The sequence below is a fragment of the Papio anubis genome, chromosome 16 (assembly GCF_008728515.1).
Source record: "Papio anubis isolate 15944 chromosome 16, Panubis1.0, whole genome shotgun sequence".
NCBI lineage: Eukaryota > Metazoa > Chordata > Mammalia > Primates > Cercopithecidae > Papio > Papio anubis.
This window is the reverse complement of record NC_044991.1, coordinates 584,470-602,411: the sequence shown is the minus strand read 5'-3', so window position 1 is coordinate 602,411 and position 17,942 is coordinate 584,470. Positions and strand designations below refer to the sequence as shown.

Below are 17,942 nucleotides of genomic sequence, written 5' to 3'. Positions count from 1 at the left end.
GCAGGAGAATTGCTTGAACCCAGGAGGCGGAGGTTGCGGTGAGCTGAGATCACACCACTGCACTCCAGCCTGAGACAGAGTGAGACTCTGTCTCAAAAAACTATGTATATATTTTTTAATATATATAAATATATGTGTCTTTTTATTAACAGAAGGTGCTAGTTTTAATATAGTCAAATTTATCAATTTTTTTTTTAATATTAGTGCTTTTTATGTCTGAGAAATCGGCAGTATTTGGGCTACAGCCAGATTGGAATGTGTTGAGAATGAATGAATGGACTACGGGGAAATGGAGAAATGTCGTTGATTCCTTTTTTTTTTTTTTTTTTTTTTTTTTTTGAGGCGGAATCTTGCTCTGTCGCCCAGGCTGGAGTGCAATGGCCGGATCTCAGCTCACTGCAAGCTCCGCCTCCCAGGTTTACTCCGTTCTCCTGCCTCAGCCTCCCGAGTAGCTGGGACTACAGGCGCCCGCCACCTCGCCCGGCTAGATTTTTGTATTTTTTAGTAGAGATGGGGTTTCACCGTGTTAGCCAGGATGGTCTTGATCTCCTGACCTCGTGATCCGCCCATCTCGGCCTCCCAAAGTGCTGGGATTACAGGCTTGAGCCACCGCGCCCGGTCATTGATTCCTTTTTAAGGCATTTGCCCATGAAAGGGAGGGTAGGATGGAGAGAGAGCGAGAGAAATTGGTGACCAAAGAGATACAGGAGGCCCAGGAGGGGGTGCTTTTTGTTTGCTGTACAAGACGAGAGACCCGAGCATGTGAGTGCCATGAGAAGGCCTAGGAATGGGAAGGGAGGGGCAGCTGTGTTGGATGACGCGTGAGGGTTGGCTGGGGCCACAGGGAGCAGCAATGCTGGTAGAAGTACACAGCCCCCAACATGGCCGCCAGAGAGACTATAGCCCACGTCTAGGCCTGGACTCCTTGACCTGCTTTGACTTTAGAACAGAGCTGATTCTCATAGTGTGAAGGGGTATCTCGTGGATTTAATTTGTATTTTTCTAATAACTAGTGATGCTGAACCTTTTTTTTTTTTTTTTTTTTTTTTTATTTGAGACGGAGTCTTGCTCTGTCCCCCTGGGGTGCAGTGGTACGGTCTCGGCTCACTGCAAGCTCCACCTCCCAGGTTCAAGCCTTTCTCCTGCCTCAGCCTCTCCCAAGTAGCTGGGACTACAGGCACCCGCCACCACACCTGGCTAATTTTTTTGTATTTTTAGTAGAGATGGGGTTTCCCCGTGTTAGCCAGGATGGTCTCAATCTCCTGACCTCATGATCCACCCGCCTCGGCCCCCCAAAGTGCTGGGATTACAGGCGTGAGCCACTGTGCCCGGCCCCATTTTTTGTTTTTTTTTGAGACAGAATCTTGCTGTGTCCCCCAGGCTGGAGTGCAGTGGCATGATCTCGGCTCACTGTGAGCTCCACCTCCCAGGTTCACACCATTCTTCTGCCTCAGCCTCCAGAGTAGCTGGGACTACAGGCGCCCGCCACCACGTCTGGCTAATTTTTTTGTATTTTTAATAGAGACGGGGTTTCACCGTGTTAGCCAGGATGGTCTTGATCTCCTGACCTCGTGATCTGCCCACCTTGGCCTCCCAGATTGCTGGGATTACAGGTGTGAACCACTGCGCCCGGCCGCTGAACATCTTTTTATGTGCTTTTTTGCCATTTGTACAAAATCTTTGTTGAAGTCTTTCCTCAAGTCTTTGGGCCCATTTTAAAAAATTGTTTTCTCATGATTGAGTTTGCAGAGATGTTTGTATATTTTCAGTACAATGCTTTATCAGATATGTGTCTGTGCAAATATTTCCTCAGACTACAGCTTGTATTTTCATTGTTTTTATAGTGCCTTTTGAAAAGCAGAAATTATTAATTTTGGTGAAGTCCAGTTTATGAATGTTTTCTTTCACAGATCTTTTAGTGATGCATCTCAGAAATCTTTAATTTGGATCTCAACGATTTTATCCTGTTTTCTTTTAGAAACTTGGCAGCTTTAACCTGTACATTTAGGATTATGATCTATCTCATTAAGCTTTGCAAATTATTTGTGGGGTATGAATGGAAATTGGAGGGTGGAATAAACATCCAGTTGTCCAAGCATTATTTGATGAAAAAACTGTCCTTTCTCCAATGAATTACTATTGTACCTTTGTTTAAAAAAAAAAAAAAAAATCAGTTGACCAAATTTTTTTTTTTTTTTTTTTTTTTTTTTTTTTTTTTTGAGACAAAGTCTCGCTCTGTTGCCCAGGCTGGAGTGCAGTGATGTGATCTCGGCTCACTGCAAGCTCCACCTCCTGGGTTCATGCCATTCTCTTACCTCAGTCTCCTGACTAGCTTGGACTACAGGCACCTGCCACCACACCCAGCTAAGTTTTTTATGTGTGTTTTTAGTAGAGACGGGGTTTCACTGTGTTAGCCAGGATGGTCTTGATCTCCTGACCTCGTGATCCGCCTGCCTCAGCCTCCCAAAGTGCTGGGATTATAGGCGTGAGCCACCACACCCGGCCAACCAAATATTTGTTGATCTGTTTCTGCAGACTGTCTGTTCTGTTCCATACGGTACACTTGTCTGTCTTGACACCAACATTACAGGGTCTTATTGTCTGTCTTAGTCCACTCAGGCTGCATTAGCATAGCACCATAGATGGAGTGGCTTATAAACAACAGAAATGTATTACTCATGCTCTGGAGGTCGGGAAGCCCAAGGTCAAGGCACCAGCAGGTTCAGTGTCCTAGTGAGACTGCTTCCTGGTTCATAGGCGGCTGTCTTTTCCCTGTGTCCTCACGCAGCAGAAGGGATGAGAGAGAGCTCTCTGTGCTCCGTTGTGTAAGGGCACTAACTCCATTCTTGAGGCCCCACCCTTATGACCTAATCACTTGCCAAAGGCCTCAACTCCTCATACCCAGTAACATCATATTGGGGATGAAGTTTCACTGTATGAAGCTGAGGGGAACACAAACATAGTATATGATATGTGCCTTTATGGTAAGTCTCAAAATCAGGTAGTATCAAGCCTTCAACTTTGTTCCTTTTCAGAGTTGTCTGGCTATTCTAGGTCTTTATTCTTCCATGGATTTTAGGTCATATCAGTTTCTACAGAAAGCATGTTGGGATTTTGATTGGGATTACATTGAATCTATAGGTCGGTTTAAGGGAGAATTGAAATCTTAATAATAATGAGTCCTCCAGCCCTGGAAAATGATATGTCTATTTATTTGCGTCTTTTTTCATTTCTTTTAGCAAGATTTTATACTTTTCAGTGTATAGGTCTTACGTATCTTTTGTCAGATTTATACCTATTTAAAGTTTTTAAATGGCTATTATAAACAGTAATTTTAACTTAAGTTTCTAATTGCTTGTTTCTAGTATTTATAAAAAGCAGTTGATTTTTGTCTGTTTACCTTGTATCCTGCAGGTCTCCTAAACTCAATAGCTACAGTAGCTTTTCATAGAGTCTGTAGGGTTTTCTGCATATACAGTCGTACATCAAAGAATGACAGTTTCAAGTCGGGTGCAGTGGTTCACGCCTGTAATCCCAGCACTGTGGGAGGCCAAGGCAGGCGGATCACCTGAGGTCAGGAGTTTGAGACCAGTCTGGCCCACATGGGGAAACCCCGTCTCTACTAAAAATACAAAACATCAGCCAGGCGTGGTGGCGGGCGCCTGTAATCCCAGCTACTCAGGAGGCTGAGGCAGGAGAATCACTTGAACCCAGGAGGCGGAGGTTGCAGTGAGCCAAGATTACCCTACTGCATTCCAGCCTGGGTGACAGAGCGAGGCTCTGTCTGAAAACAAAACAAAACAAAACAAAGACAATTTTACTTCTTCCTTTCTTATTTGGATGCTCTGTATTTGTTTCCCCTTGCCTTCCTGCACTGGTTGGAACTTCTGTGCCAGTGTGGAATAGAAGTGGTGAGAAGTGATGCACTGGCTTCGTCCCTGGTCTTAGGGGCAGGGCTATCAGTCCTGAATGAGTTAGTACAGTGTGGGTTGTAGGTTCCATAGTGACCCTCTATCAGGTTGAGGAGATAGATTCTTATTTTAGTGAGTTTTTAATCAAGAATGGATATGGGGCCAGGTGTGGTGGCTCACACCTGTAATCCCAGCACTTTGAGAAGCTGAGGTGGGAGGATCACGTGGGCCCAGGAATTTGAGGCTTCAATGAGCTGTGAATGTGCCACTGCACTCCAGCCTAGGCAACACAGCAAGACCTTGTCTCTTTAAAAAAAAAAAAAAAAAAAGAATGGGTGTGGGATTTTGTCACATGCTTTTTTTTTGTTTTTGTTTTTGTTTTTGTTTTTTTTTTGGCTTCATTGGTATTCTCTAGTGGTTTTTACAAAAAATTTTTTAGACAGAGTCTCACTCTGTCACCCAGGCTGGAGCGCAGTGGTGCCATCTCAGCTCACTGCAACCTCTGCCTGCCAGGTTCCAGTGATTCTCATGCCCCAGCCTCCCGGGTAGCTGGGACTACAGGCGTGCACCACCACCACACCTGGCTAATTTTTGTATTTTTAGTAGAGGCAGGGTTTCACCATGTTGGCCAGGCTGGTCTCGAACTCCTGATCTCAGGTGATCTGCCCACCTCGGCCTCCCAAAGTGCTGGGATGACACGTGTAAGCTGCTGCGCCCGTCCTTTCTAGTGTTTTTCTGTTCTCTATTTCATTGATTGTTGGATTGTTGCTGTGATTTTTTTTATATTGACTTAAAGGTTGTATAATCAAATTTGCATTACTGTATGCCAGCCTTAATAGTTCTGAATGCAAAGTTAGTTATTTTATGTGGTCTTCTTCCCGGCAGGACTACAAGCAGACGGTGTCACTTTGCACTTGAACAAGTCATCCACTTAGGTGTAAAAGGTATTATTTTTATAGAATGATAGTGTTACATCTTCACAGAGTATTTTTATAGGCTTCATGTAAAATTTTGTGTAAAATAGTCTCTTCAGTCATAACATTAGAAGTAAACTTTGTTATATTCATGTTTTTAATTTTCTATCAAGTTTTAGTATTTTCTTACTATTTCAGCTTAGTGAATAACTAATAATAGCTTGCTTAAATAACTGAAAATAAATTCATCTTGCTTTTCCCCTCATAAATGTAATTCATTTTTGTTTTTGCAGATGGGCGAGTAAATGGCTTTGTTGTGAAGAATATTGCAGTACTAATAATGCTCTGATTTAGAAACAGTGTAACAGGCAGGTTAAGAAAGGAAGGGAATAGAATATTAATTACCTTAGGGTCAGCCATAAACAACCTCTATTAATTTTTTTTTTTTAGCTTTTTAGTTATACCTATGCTCTTACCTTTTTTTGTTTTAAAAGTGTTGTTTCCAGAAGAAATTATTTTACAGTCTCCCCAAGTGACAGGAAATTGGAACCATGAACAAGACACCAAAAGCAATGGACGGTTCACCAGCAAAAAGGTAGTGCTCAGCGACGTAACTGTCTCTACACAGGGGATGGGAATTTCCTTCTTGGCGTATTAGCGCTCAGTTGACTGGAGTATTTGAGCAGTGTGGTTCACAAATAACCCAAAATTGCAGTTAAAATCAAGTGAACTAAAATATTCACAAAATAGATTTAGTGTAAAGTTTATGTGCAAGGGCTAAGATGGCTACAATATATTAAATAGGGGAAGCAAAGTAGGGATGTTTATATGACCTTAGAGTTGGGTTTTTTTCTTTTTCTTTTTCTTTTTTTTTTTTTTTTGAGACAGAGTCTCGCAGTGTCACCCAGGCTGGAGTGCAGTGGTGTAATCTTGGCTCACTGCAACCTCTGCCTCCCAGATTCAATCGATTCTCCTGCCTCAGTCTCCAGAGTAGCTGGGACTACAGGCATGTGCCACCACACCCGGCTAATTTTTGTATTTTTAGTAGAGACAGAGTTTCACCATATTGGTCAGGCTGGTCTTGAACTCCTAACCTTACGATCCACCCTCCTCGGCCCCCAAAGTGCCAGGATTATAGATGTGAGCCACCACGCCTGGCTTTAGAGTTTTATTTTTAAATTATATGGTTTTTGTGTACACTTAGGTACATTTATGTGATTGTGTATGCATGGAAAATGTCTGGAAGGATACACACCCCGCAAATTGTTAACATTTCCAAACTTCATGAATGTTGCAAAGATATTTTATAAAAACTTCTAGGCCGGGCGCAGTGGCTCACTTCTCTAATCCCAGCACTTTGGGAGGCCGAGGCAGGCGGATCATGAGGTCAGGAGTTCAAGACCAGCCTGGCCAACATGGTGAAACCCCATCTCTACTAAAAATCCAAAAAATTAGCCGGGCGTGCTGGTGTACACCTATAATCCCAGCTACTTGGGAGGCTGAGGCAGGAGAATCACTTGAACCCAGGAGGCAGAGGTTGTAGTGAGCCAAGATCGAACCACTACACTCCAGCCTGGGCAACAAGAGCGAAACTCCATCTCAAAAAGAAAAAAAAGCTTTCATAGTCCAGTCACTCCATAATTAATAATATGGTGCCTGTTTTTGTGAATACAATAGAAGTGGGTTTTTTTATCTTCGTGTTTCTAATAACGAGAAGGTCATCTGTGCCATGGTGGAGCTTACAACTTACTCTGTGCTATTCAAATTTGGTTTTATGAGCATGTTTTCGATGTATAACATGAATTTTTAAATTATATCTAATACTCAAAAATGCTTACCATTTTATACTTCCTCCCCCAAAATGCAAAAATGATAGGTTTAGAATGCCTACACAATCATGGAAAATACGACAAATGAAGCAGCAAGAGGTTATCCTTGAAAGTTATTTGTGGCGTATTTTATAGTTGATCTCTTTTTTGTTCTGCAAATAGAAAGGAGTCTTCCTTGGACAGTGCTTTTCTTCTCCGTCATCACCTCATTACTAGTTCATTATACTGCCTGATTCTCAGGGACAGTCTGTGATGCGGATGGCCTGTGAGGTCGGGGAGGTGTTACTATTTAGGTGGGCACATTCCTAATTGACTGTAGATTTTAAAATGCAAAACATTATCTTCTTATGGATTAACTAGATTGAAAATAAACTCAAGAATTTTTTTTTTTTTTTTTTTTTTTGGAGACGGAGTCTTGCTCTGTCGCCCAGGCTGGAGTGCAGTGAAGATGGTCTCGATCTCCTGACCTCGTGATCCGCTCGTCTCGGCCTCCCAAAGTGCTGGGATTACAGGCTTGAGCCACCGCGCCCGGCCTCAAGAATATTTCATATGTCAACCAAGATAGAATTTCAGGGACCAGATTTATCTTTCGTCCTGAAACAATAAAAAAATCAGACAAACCATATGGAACAACAATTTCAGACATTAACATCAGCTGTCATAGGACAGGGATTCCTGAGAGAGGAAACAAATGAGGTGACCCCATGGTTTTCCCAACTCACAGCCTTCCGAGAGTGTCTTGGCCAGAGAGCACCAAGAGGGAGCCCAGGTGGAGCCTGGTGACCTATCTGAGTGCAGAGACAGCATTTGGAAGGGTGGGGAGGGCAAGCGGGTAAGGCTGACAGAGTAGAATGCTGGGGAGAGGGCAGGGCACAGAGAGCATCTGGGGACCTACAGAGGTTCCTCCTTGAGTTTCCAGCTGAGCATTGATGAATGCGTGATGTGAGTAAAATACCCAGGTGTGGAAAAGAACCAGCTAGAAAGAACAGCAAGAAAAATCCTTAAAGTTGACACAGTGCCAAAAATAGCTGTGCCCACAGCCAGAGAAGAAAAACCGCATAATTCACATGTAGAGTGCTTGGGAGGGTGTTGTCTCAGGAGTGTAGAAAGTCTAGCCCTCGACTGAAGGCTGCTCCGGCCCAGACTGACAAAGTATGATGGCCTCAAAGGGAGCAAGCTGTTCCCAAATAATTGGATTGCATCCCACAACAAAGTTGAAGAATATTTATAGGAATATAAAATTATCCAGCACCCAACAAGGTGTAAAATGAACACTGTCTGACATCTGATTAAACAATGAAAAAGTGGAAAACATAACCCAAAAGGAGGAAATTTAGTCAGTTGGAACCACCCCCAAAATAACATGGTAGAATCAGCAGACAAGGACATTAAAACAGTTATAAATAAGTTCCATGTGTTCCAGAAAGTAGAAGACATGAGCATGTTAATTGGAGACATGAAAGATATATAAAAGACAATTTTATCTTCTAGGAATGAAAACTTCAGTGCCTAAAATGAAAAATATATTGGACAGAATTATCAGCAGACTAGATAATGCAGAAGGAAAAAAGTGAACTTTTTTTTTTTTTTTTTTTTTTTTTTTTTTTGAGACGGAGTCTCGCTCTGTCGCCCAGGCTGGAGTGCAGTGGCCGGATCTCAGCTCACTGCAAGCTCCGCCTCCCGGGTTCATGCCATTCTCCTGCCTCAGCCTCCCGAGCGGCTGGGACTACAGGCGTCCGCCACCTCGCCCGGCTAGTTTTTTGTATTTTTTAGTAGAGACGGGGTTTCACCGTGTTAGCCAGGATGGTCTGGATCTCCTGAGCTTGTGATCCGCCCGTCTCGGCCTCCCAAAGTGCTGGGATTACAGGCTTGAGCCACCGCGCCCGGCCGAAAAAAGTGAACTTAAAGACAGAGCAATAGAAACTATCTAAAATGGAACACAGGTGGAGGCTGCAGTGAGCTGAAATCGTGCCACTGCACTCCAGTGTGGGCAATGGAATACAGCAAGACTCCATCCCAGAAAAAAATCAGCTGAGTGCGGTGGCATGCACCTGTAGACCCAGGTACTCAGGAGGCTGAGGCGGGAGAATCGCTTGAACCCAGGAGGTGGAGATTGCAGTGAGCCGAGATCATGCTACTGCACTCCAGCCTGGGTGACAGAGCGAGACTCTGTCTCAAAAATTATATATATATGTACACACACACACACACACACACACATATATACAGATATTTATATGACACATGTATATGAGACCAAGAGGGTTCATCCCAGGAATGGCTTAACATTCCAAAAATCAATGTGTAATATACCATATTAACAAGCTGAAAAGGAAAAACCATCTGACAAAATCCAGCATCCATTCCTGATCAAAATTCAGCAAACTAGAAATAAAAAGGAAATCTCCGTTACCTACAAAAACCTACCTAGTGATAACTAAATGCTCTTTGCTTGTGAGATCAGGATCAGAGCATGTTTACTCAGCATTTCTGCCCAGCATTGTGCAATGAAACAGAAAGAAAAGGCATCCACATCCTGCAGAAAGTCTGATGGAGGCTGGGTATAGTGACTCATGCTGGTAATCCCAGCACTTTGGGAGGCTGAGATGGGAAAATCACTGAGAACAGCCTGGGCAACATGCAAGACCCTGTCTCTGTTTTTAAAAAGTTTAAAAATTAGCTGGGCATGGTGGCACACACTTATAGTCCCAGCTACTCAGGAGGCTGAGGCAGGAGGATCCCTTGAGCCTGGGAGGTCGAGGCTGCAGTGAGCTGTGATTGTACCGCTACACTGCAGCCCTGATAAAGTGAAACCCTGTCTCAAAAAAAAAGAAAAGAAAAAACCTGATGGGATCTAAAATGAAGCTGTTAGAACTAATAAGTGATTTTGCAATATACAAGATCAGTGTAGAAAAATAAGTTGTATATATATTTCCAGTAAACACTCAGAAATTGTTTTTGGTTTTTTTGTTTGTTTGTTTTGAGACAGAGTCTCGCTCTGTTGCCCAGGCTGGAGTGCAGTGGCAGATCTCGGCTCACTGCAGCCTCCACCTCCCAGATTCAAGCAGTTCTCCTGCCTTGGCCTCCTGAGTAGCTGGGATTATAGGTGCGTGCCACTGCACCCTGCTAATTTTTGTATTTTTAGTAGAGACGAGGTTTCACCATGTTGGCCAGGCTGGTCTCGAACCCCTGACCTCATGATCCGCCCACCTCAGCCTCCCAAAGTGCTGGGATTACAGGCGTGAGCCACCGTACCCGGCCTGAATTTTTTTTTTTTAAGTAGCACCTAAATATTTTAAACATTATTGTATCTCTGGGGTCCAAAGACTCCATATCATCAAGTTGCCTGTTTTACCTAAAATGATCTGTAAATGCAGGACACATGCAAAAACATGAACCTGCATCCGTACCTCACAGCATAGACAAAAACTAACTTACTCTGTGGTTCGTAGCCGTAAATGTAAAGCCTAAAACTATACATCTAGAAAACAGCGTAGAAGAACATCTGCACGTCCTTTGTGCAAGGATTTTTTTTATGTGACACTAAGAGCATGACTTATAAAGAAATTGATATATTGGACTTCAGTGAAATTAAGTATTTTGCTGTTGAAAAGACACTGTTAGACAGGCACAATGGCATACACTTTTAGTCCCAGTGACCCAGGAGACTGAGGCTGGAGGATCTCTTGAGCCTAGGAGTTCAAGGCTAGCCTGGGCAACATAGAAAAACGCTGTCTCAAAAAAAAAAAAAAAAGAAAAGAAAAAGAAAAGACACTGGTAAAACAACGGAAAGTGACAGACTAGAGAAAATAATTTGCAAATCACATCTGATCAAGAACTTGTATTTGGCAAACACAGTACTCTACAAACTGCCTAGGAACTCAGTTTTCAAAAATGGATCAAACACTTGAACACTTTACCAAAGAATACATACAGATGGTAATAAACACATGAAAGATGTTCAACATCATTAGTTGTTAGGGAAACACAAATTAAACCACAACGAGGTACCACTGAACACCTACTAGAATGGCCAGACATTGAGTTGGACCATCTGTGCATTGGTGAGCACGTGGGGCCGCTGGCACATACCTTGCTGTGGGAAGGGGGTGTGGCACACCACTGTGCAAAAGGTGTTCTTAAGAAGCTGGATGCACACCTGCCATACTACCCAGTCATTTCTCTCTAGGCGTGTGCCCCAGAGAGATGAAGACCTGCGGCCATGCCAGGACCCATACACAAAGTTCACAGCAGCTGGATTTTTAATCACCAAAAACCCAGTGTCCATGAGCAGGTGAATGGATAAGCGAGTCGCATTGCGTTCGTACAATGGAACATGACTCAGCAATACAGGGAGCAAGCTGTTGACATGCAACAGCACAGGTGTCTCTCCAGTGAGTCACACTGTGTGCACTCATGTGAAGTATGAAGTTCCAGAGCACGTGAGCAGCCAGTGTGACTGGAGGGGCTGCGGCACACGGCAGCTCTGGGGACTGACGGGTCTGTTTGTTGTCTTGATTGTGCTGATGGTTTTATTTTATTTTTTATTTATTTATTTATTTTTTTTTTTTGAGACGGAGTCTCGCTCTGTCGCCCAGGCTGGAGTGCAGTGGCCGGATCTCAGCTCACTGCAAGCTCCGCCTCCCGGGTTCACGCCATTCTCCGGCCTCAGCCTCCCGAGTAGCTGGGACTACAGGCGCCCGCCACCTCGCCCGGCTAGTTTTTTTTGTATTTTTTTAGAGACGAGGTTTCACCGTGTTAGCCAGGATGGTCTCGATCTCCTGACCTCGTGATCCGCCCGTCTCGGCCTCCCAAAGTGCTGGGATTACAGGCTTGAGCCACCGCGCCCAGCCGTGCTGATGGTTTTATGGGTATGTGCACATGTCAGACTTGTCAAATCACACACTTCAAATATGTGCACCTTATTGTATGTCAGTCACACTCGGAAAAACACAATAGTTGTGGAAGGAGAATATTGGCATAAACTTCTAAACCATGGGTGTCCAATCTCTTGGCTTCCCTGGGCCACACTGGAAGAAGATTTGTCTTGGGCCACACATAAAATTCACTAACACTAATGATACCTGATGAGCTGAAAAAAAAAAATCACAAAAACACTCATAATGTTTTAAAAAGTTTACGAATATGTGTTGGGCTGCATTCAGAGCTGTCCCGGGCCGCATGCAGTCCATGGGTTGCTGGTCAGACAAGCCTGTTTTAGACTAAAACTTAGTAACGTGTGTGTAAATTTTTTAATGTGAGACCTTTTTTTTTTTTTTTTTTTGAGACAGAGTCTTCCTCTGTCCTCCTAACTGCAGTGTAGTGTCGCAGTCATGGCTCACTGCAACCTTGACCTCCTGGACTCAAGCAGTGCTTCCACCTGAGCCTCCTGAAGTGCTCAGATTATAGGTGTGAGCCACTACTGCTGACCCCAGAACTTTCGATTTTACAGATTCCAGAATCTGTCCTATGAAAGTAATGAAGAAGTTATTTAACAAAGATAAATGTGCAAAGCTGTGAATTACAGATTGTAATGAAAAAAATGGAAAATCCCACTGGTTTAGGACAAATGCCGTTTATGTTGGAACGTACAACCAATTCTTATGTAGGATCCTTTTTTTTTTTTTTTTTTTTGAGACGGTCTCGCTCTGCACTGGCGCAATGTCGGCTCACTGCAACCTCTACCTCCCGGATTCAAGCAAGTCTCCTGCCTCAGCCTCCCGAGTAGCTGGTGACACCACGGCCAGCTAATTTTTGTATTTTTAGTAGAGACAGTGTTTCACCATGTTGGCCAGGATGATCTCGATCTCTTGACCTCGTGATCTGCCCGCCTCAGCCTCCCGAAGTGCTGGGATTACAGGTGTGAGCCACTGCACCCAGCCTTCTTTTTTTTCTTTTGAGTTGTGGGGTCTCCGTCACCCAGGCTGGAGTTGGTCGTGCAATCTCCACTCACTGCAGCCCCGCCTCCTGGGCTCAAGTGATCCTCCCACCTCAGCCTGCCAAGTAGCTGGGACCACAGGTGAGCACTACCATGCCTCGCTAATTTTTTTTTTTTTTTTTTTTTTTTTGTATTTTTGCTAGAAACAGGGTTTCACCATGTTGCCCAGGCTAGTCGTGAACTCCTGGGCTCAAGTGACCCACCTGCCTTGGCTTCCCACAGTGGTGGGATGACAGGCGTGAGCCCCGCGCCCGGCCTGGTGCAGGATCTTGCCTGACGTCAACAGGCAGCACTGGCACTTTGCACACTGTGCAGGCCTGTGAGACCCAGAGCCCTGGGCTGTACCCTTGACCGTCCCCTGCAGGTTCCCCCACTGTCCAGCCTGGAAAGCAGGTAGGATGTATCAAAGGAAGACAATAAAATAAAATGTAGTCCTGCGCTTTGGTTTCATCACAAATTTTACTTTATATTTATTTATAAAAGCAAGTTCAAAGAAAAAGCGTAAGCCTTTTTAGCAGCTTTTTGTCTGATAATCTGTTTTTTCTTTATTTTTCAAAGGGTCTGACCTGTGATCCATCCAAAGAGCTGTTAAAGTAGAACACTAGATGTTTATGTTTGCTCTTTCAACCAAGCCAGTGTAAACACCGAGCTGTTTTTTTAAAACCATTTTTCTGCCTGATAATTTCTAGACTAGGAAAACGATGACGGACCAAGCTGAACATGGAACAAAGGAGAGACGTGTTGGTGACAAGGACCTGCCGGCGCTGGCGCCCTTTACTGCAGAGATGAGTGATTGGGGTGTGTGCTTGTGAGGGGCAAGGAGAAGAACAACTCTGAGACTCTTGTCTGGAAAACGGGGACTTTGAGGAGTGGGCTCTCATGCAGAAGGAGGAACAGTCGGGGGACGTGTGGCCTGTGGCAGGTGGCTGCCGTCTCCACCTTGACTGGAGACTCGGTGTTTTAGGTTAGATACTTTAAGAAGACTTTTAGATTCTGGGTGGTTTTTTCCAGGTATTCTTTGTAGATGTGGAGATTTTCTAATCCAGTCTCTATAATATTTGAGTGTGATCTCTAAAGCCGCAGAATCAGTTGATGCCCTGTCATTTTCCTCTCAGAAGCTGCATTCGTTCTCCTGACCCTCTTTAACAAAGCACAGACAGGTTGAGTGCAGAGCTCACACCTGTCATCCTAACACTTTTGGGAAGCTGAAGTGGGCAGATCACATGAGCTCAGGAGTTTGAGACCAGCCTGGACAACATGGCGAAACCCTGTCTCTATACAAAAAAAAAAAAAATACAAAAATACAAAAATTAGCCAGGTGTGGTGGTGGGTGCCTGTGGTCCCGGCTACCTGGGAGGCTGACGTGGAAGGATTGCTTGAGCTCAGGAGGTGGAGGTTACAGTGAGCTGAGATTGTGCCACTGTACTCCAACCTGGGTGACAGAGCCAGACCCTGTCTCAAAAAAAAAAAAAAAAAAGCACACACAGATTATTAAAGGAATGCCCCTGTGTGCGTCTTACCCATGGTCACACTGAAGAGCTGCTCCCTGTCTGTAGTCTGATTTAGCCTTTACACAGCCGTGCTGACGCCTGACCTAGGTGAGGATGTGTCCACAGCTGTTGAGAGCTGTTTGCATCTAACTGAAACTTTCCCCACTTTGAATACAGTAGATGAAATTCAGACCCCTAAAGCAAGAAAGATGGAGTTTTTCAATCCGGTGCTAAATGAAAATCAGAAGTTAGCAGTTAAAAGGATTCTGAGTGGCGACTGCCGTCCCCTCCCGTATATTCTCTTTGGGCCTCCTGGGACTGGAAAGACAGTGACAATAATAGAGGCTGTTTTACAGGTAAGGACAGCGGCACCGCGGGTGCTGTGGCTCTGTGCTGCTGTTCACGTGTCGTCCGTGTCTTCAGGAAGTGTGGGTTTAGATTGTAGAATCGGACAGCTGGAAAGAGCTTGAGAAATACCAGTTATTTCATAATGTTAAGTCTGTTTATGTGGATATGTGGGGATTTAAAAGCTTATTGCATAGGTTTAGAAGGAAACTCATTTTTAGCCTAGTAAACTGTTTTATCTGAATCATGAAATTTTGCCGCAGAAGTAACTCTCGGAGTAGCTACAGCTACCATTCTGCAGAAGTTTTAGATATCTTCATTTGTAATTGAAGTTAAGTTTGTGAAAATATTGTGTACAGATGCTTCTTGACTTTTGATGGAGTTACCACCTAATAAACCCATTGTAATGGGATTTGGGAAAAGCCTGTTTCAGGCTCATCAAGGCATGATCCATTGTAAGTTGAGGAGCAGACTGACTGGGGATGGCCTTCACACCATCATACAGTCAAAAAAGCGTTAAGTCAAACCATTGTAAGTCGAAGACCGTCTACATTTAGCATCATTCAGGATTCAAATTAGCAAACAGGTATTGAGTGCACAATTGTACAACATGCCGGATGTGTGCAGATGAATCTGACTCCGTTTCTGCCCTGGAAGGTGGTTTAGAATCTTAGAGAGTGTGGAGAACCTTCCCACTTTACCCACGCCTTGGCAGCAGTATTATGAGGCAGAGTCGTGGCCCAGGTCTCAGTGTGTTGGGGGCTGGCATCTGAGCCCATGCAGCTGAGTTCCTGCACCAAATGTTCATGTTGAACTTAGGCTCCTGGTTTCCACCTTGCATGTGGATGTTGAGCCTTGGTCTCTTGTGTGTCTTTGATGAAGGTACACTTTGCCTTGCCGGACAGTCGGATTTTAGTCTGTGCGCCCTCCAACAGCGCCGCTGACCTCGTGTGTCTGCGGCTGCACGAGAGCAAGGTGCTACGGCCAGCCACCATGGTCCGGGTGAATGCCACCTGCAGGTTTGAGGAGGTGAGCCCTTGTGAGCAGTGGAAGGGCACCAGAACCCCTCCATAGAACATAGGAAATGCCAAGTGAGCAGGGGAGGGCAGGGATAGGAGGGTGGACAGAGAGGTGCCACAGAAAGCCGTGTTTGAGAAATGGCTCTGCAGTGGGACCTCCCTCACCGCTAAATAGTGGAGCTTGATTGCTGAATATTTCATCACATTCTCACTCTGTGTGAGTTATCAGACCTATTGTGGGCATTCGTAGCATTGTTAAATTATCACATTCCTCTTTTATTTAATCCCCAAATGTCTCGTTACTTTATAAGTTTTGTTTTGTTGGTTTGGTTTTAAGTATCCCTTTAGGGAAATTTTAAGTTGCTGGTTTGGTTATATAGTATTGCTTTTATTTGTTTGTTTGTTTGTTTGTTTGAGACAGAGTTTTTGCTCTTCTTGCCCAGGCTGGAGTGCAATGGTGTGATCTCGGCTAACTGCAACCTCTGTCTCCTGGGTTCAAGCCATTCTCCTGTCTTAGCCTCCCAAGTACCCTAGGATTACAGGTGTGGGCCACCACATCCAGCTAATTTTGTATTTTTGGTAGAGACAGGGTTTCACCATGTTGGTCAGGCTGGTCATGAACTCCTGACCTCAAGTGATCCACCCGCCTCTGCCTCCCAAAGTGCTGGGATTATAGGCTTCAGCCACTGTGCCCGGCCTGAAATGTTGTGTTTAAAAAAGACATGGGGCCGGGTGCGGTGGCTCAAGCCTGTAATCCTAGCACTTTGGGAGGCCGAGACGGGCGGATCACGAGGTCAGGAGATCGAGACCATCCTGGCTAACCCGGTGAAACCCCGTCTCTAGTAAAAAAAATACAAAAAAAGGCCGGGCGCGGTGGCTCAAGCCTGTAATCCCAGCACTTTGGGAGGCCGAGACGGGCGGATCACGAGGTCAGGAGATCAAGACCATCCTGGCTAACACAGTGAAACCCCGTCTACTAAAAAATACAAAAAACTAGCCGGGCGAGTTGGCGGGCGCCTGTAGTCCCAGCTACTCGGGAGGCTGAGGCAGGAGAATGGCGTGAACCCGGGAGGCGGAGCTTGCAGTGAGCTGAGATCGCGCCACTGCACTCCAGCGAGACTCCGTCTCAAAAAAAAAAAAAAAAAAAAGTACAAAAAAATAGCCGGGCGAGGTGGCGAGCGTCTGTAGTCCCAGCTACTCGGGAGGCTGAGGCAGGAGAATGGCGTAAACCCGGGAGGCGGAGCTTGCAGTGAGCTGAGATCCGGCCACTGCACTCCAGGCTGGGCGACAGAGCGAGACTCCGTCTCAAAAAAAAAAAAAAGACATTGAAAATAGCTGGGTGTGGTGGCACGCGCCTGTAATCCCAGCTACTGGGGAGGCTGAAGCAGGAGCATCGCTTGAACCCGGGAGGCGGAGGCTGCAGTGAGCCGAGATTGCACCCCTGGGCGACAGAGCAAGAGCAAGACTCCGTCTCTAAATATACAAACAAATAAACTGAATAGAAAATGTACAGAGTTGTTTTGGGAAAGGATCTGCAGAATTATGTATTATATGTGACTCTAGAGTTGATAAAACATGGACTGAATTGATAAGGAAGTATGAAGTATTCTGAGGAAAAAACCTTAAATCATGACTTAGACGTAACTAAGAAGTGGCACCAGGGCAAGGTTCCCTTTTGGAATTCTTTTTGCCCTGGTGATTCCGTCCAGTTTATAGAAGTGCTTAATAATTGGAGGAGTAAACTCTGTGTCTCCTTGCCCCCAGATAGTTATCGATGCCGTCAAACCGTATTGCAGAGACGGAGAAGACATCTGGAAAGCCTCACGCTTCCGGATAATCATCACCACTTGCAGCAGCTCAGGGTTGTTTTACCAAATAGGAGTGAGGTGAGCCCTGGGCATGGAGTGTGGCGCGGGACCTCCCAGAGCAGAGGTCGGTGTCCTCTCCTAGCTTCTGTCTGAGGGGCGGATGACCCAGAGACTCAGTGCTCAGGGAGGGAGGCAGGGCTGTGGGCGAGAAAGGCTGGTTGGGGAGGGCCGTGCTTGAATGGAGCCGGGGAGGCCGAGACCCCAAGGACTCGAAGGAGCCAGCAGTGGGATGGGCAGGCAGATGGACTGGCCCGTGTAGAGGCCCCACAGTTGGAGAATGCTGAGGTCTCCCCAAAGGAGACTGGAACCAGAGACTCGTGAGCAGGAACGTCCTGCACGACGTGGTGAAGGGGAGGCCTGGAGCCTGGGCCTGGTGGGCCGTGGAGGGGCCTTTGGACTGACCACTGGTGAGCTGGGAAGCCAGTGAAGGGCTTCTGAGCAGTAGACTGAGTCGCTTGGAGTGGGCGTGGGGAGGCAGGCTGCCTAGGAAACGGCTGGGCTCTGTAAGGTCAGACCCTCGGGGGCCATTTGTGCCCCTGGTGCTGGGTGCTCTGCAGGGGAGGCAGGCAGAGGAGATGGAGTGCAGGGTGCCGGCTGTCATAGGAGGGCCTCCCCTGGGGGCTGGGAG

The 17,942-nt window shown here is 45.5% G+C and overlaps 1 protein-coding gene across 5 annotated transcripts in view; it reads left to right on the top strand.

Moving 5' to 3' along the window:
- The window catches only part of MOV10L1 (Mov10 like RISC complex RNA helicase 1), a 72,401-nt gene that overhangs the window by 38,419 nt on the left and 16,040 nt on the right, over positions 1 to 17,942 (top strand). For 4 of the 5 annotated variants that reach the window (XM_009217551.2, XM_009217550.2, XM_009217549.2 and 1 more), the window contains exons 14-19: positions 4,797 to 4,855; positions 5,320 to 5,420; positions 13,282 to 13,390; positions 14,260 to 14,438; positions 15,310 to 15,456; positions 17,211 to 17,332. In XM_009217551.2, coding sequence (XP_009215815.2) covers positions 4,797 to 4,855; positions 5,320 to 5,420; positions 13,282 to 13,390; positions 14,260 to 14,438; positions 15,310 to 15,456; positions 17,211 to 17,332 — 717 coding nt within the window. The remainder of the gene's footprint in view (positions 1 to 4,796; positions 4,856 to 5,319; positions 5,421 to 13,281; positions 13,391 to 14,259; positions 14,439 to 15,309; positions 15,457 to 17,210; positions 17,333 to 17,942) is intronic. The other variant, XM_009217548.2, reaches the window with a different exon arrangement.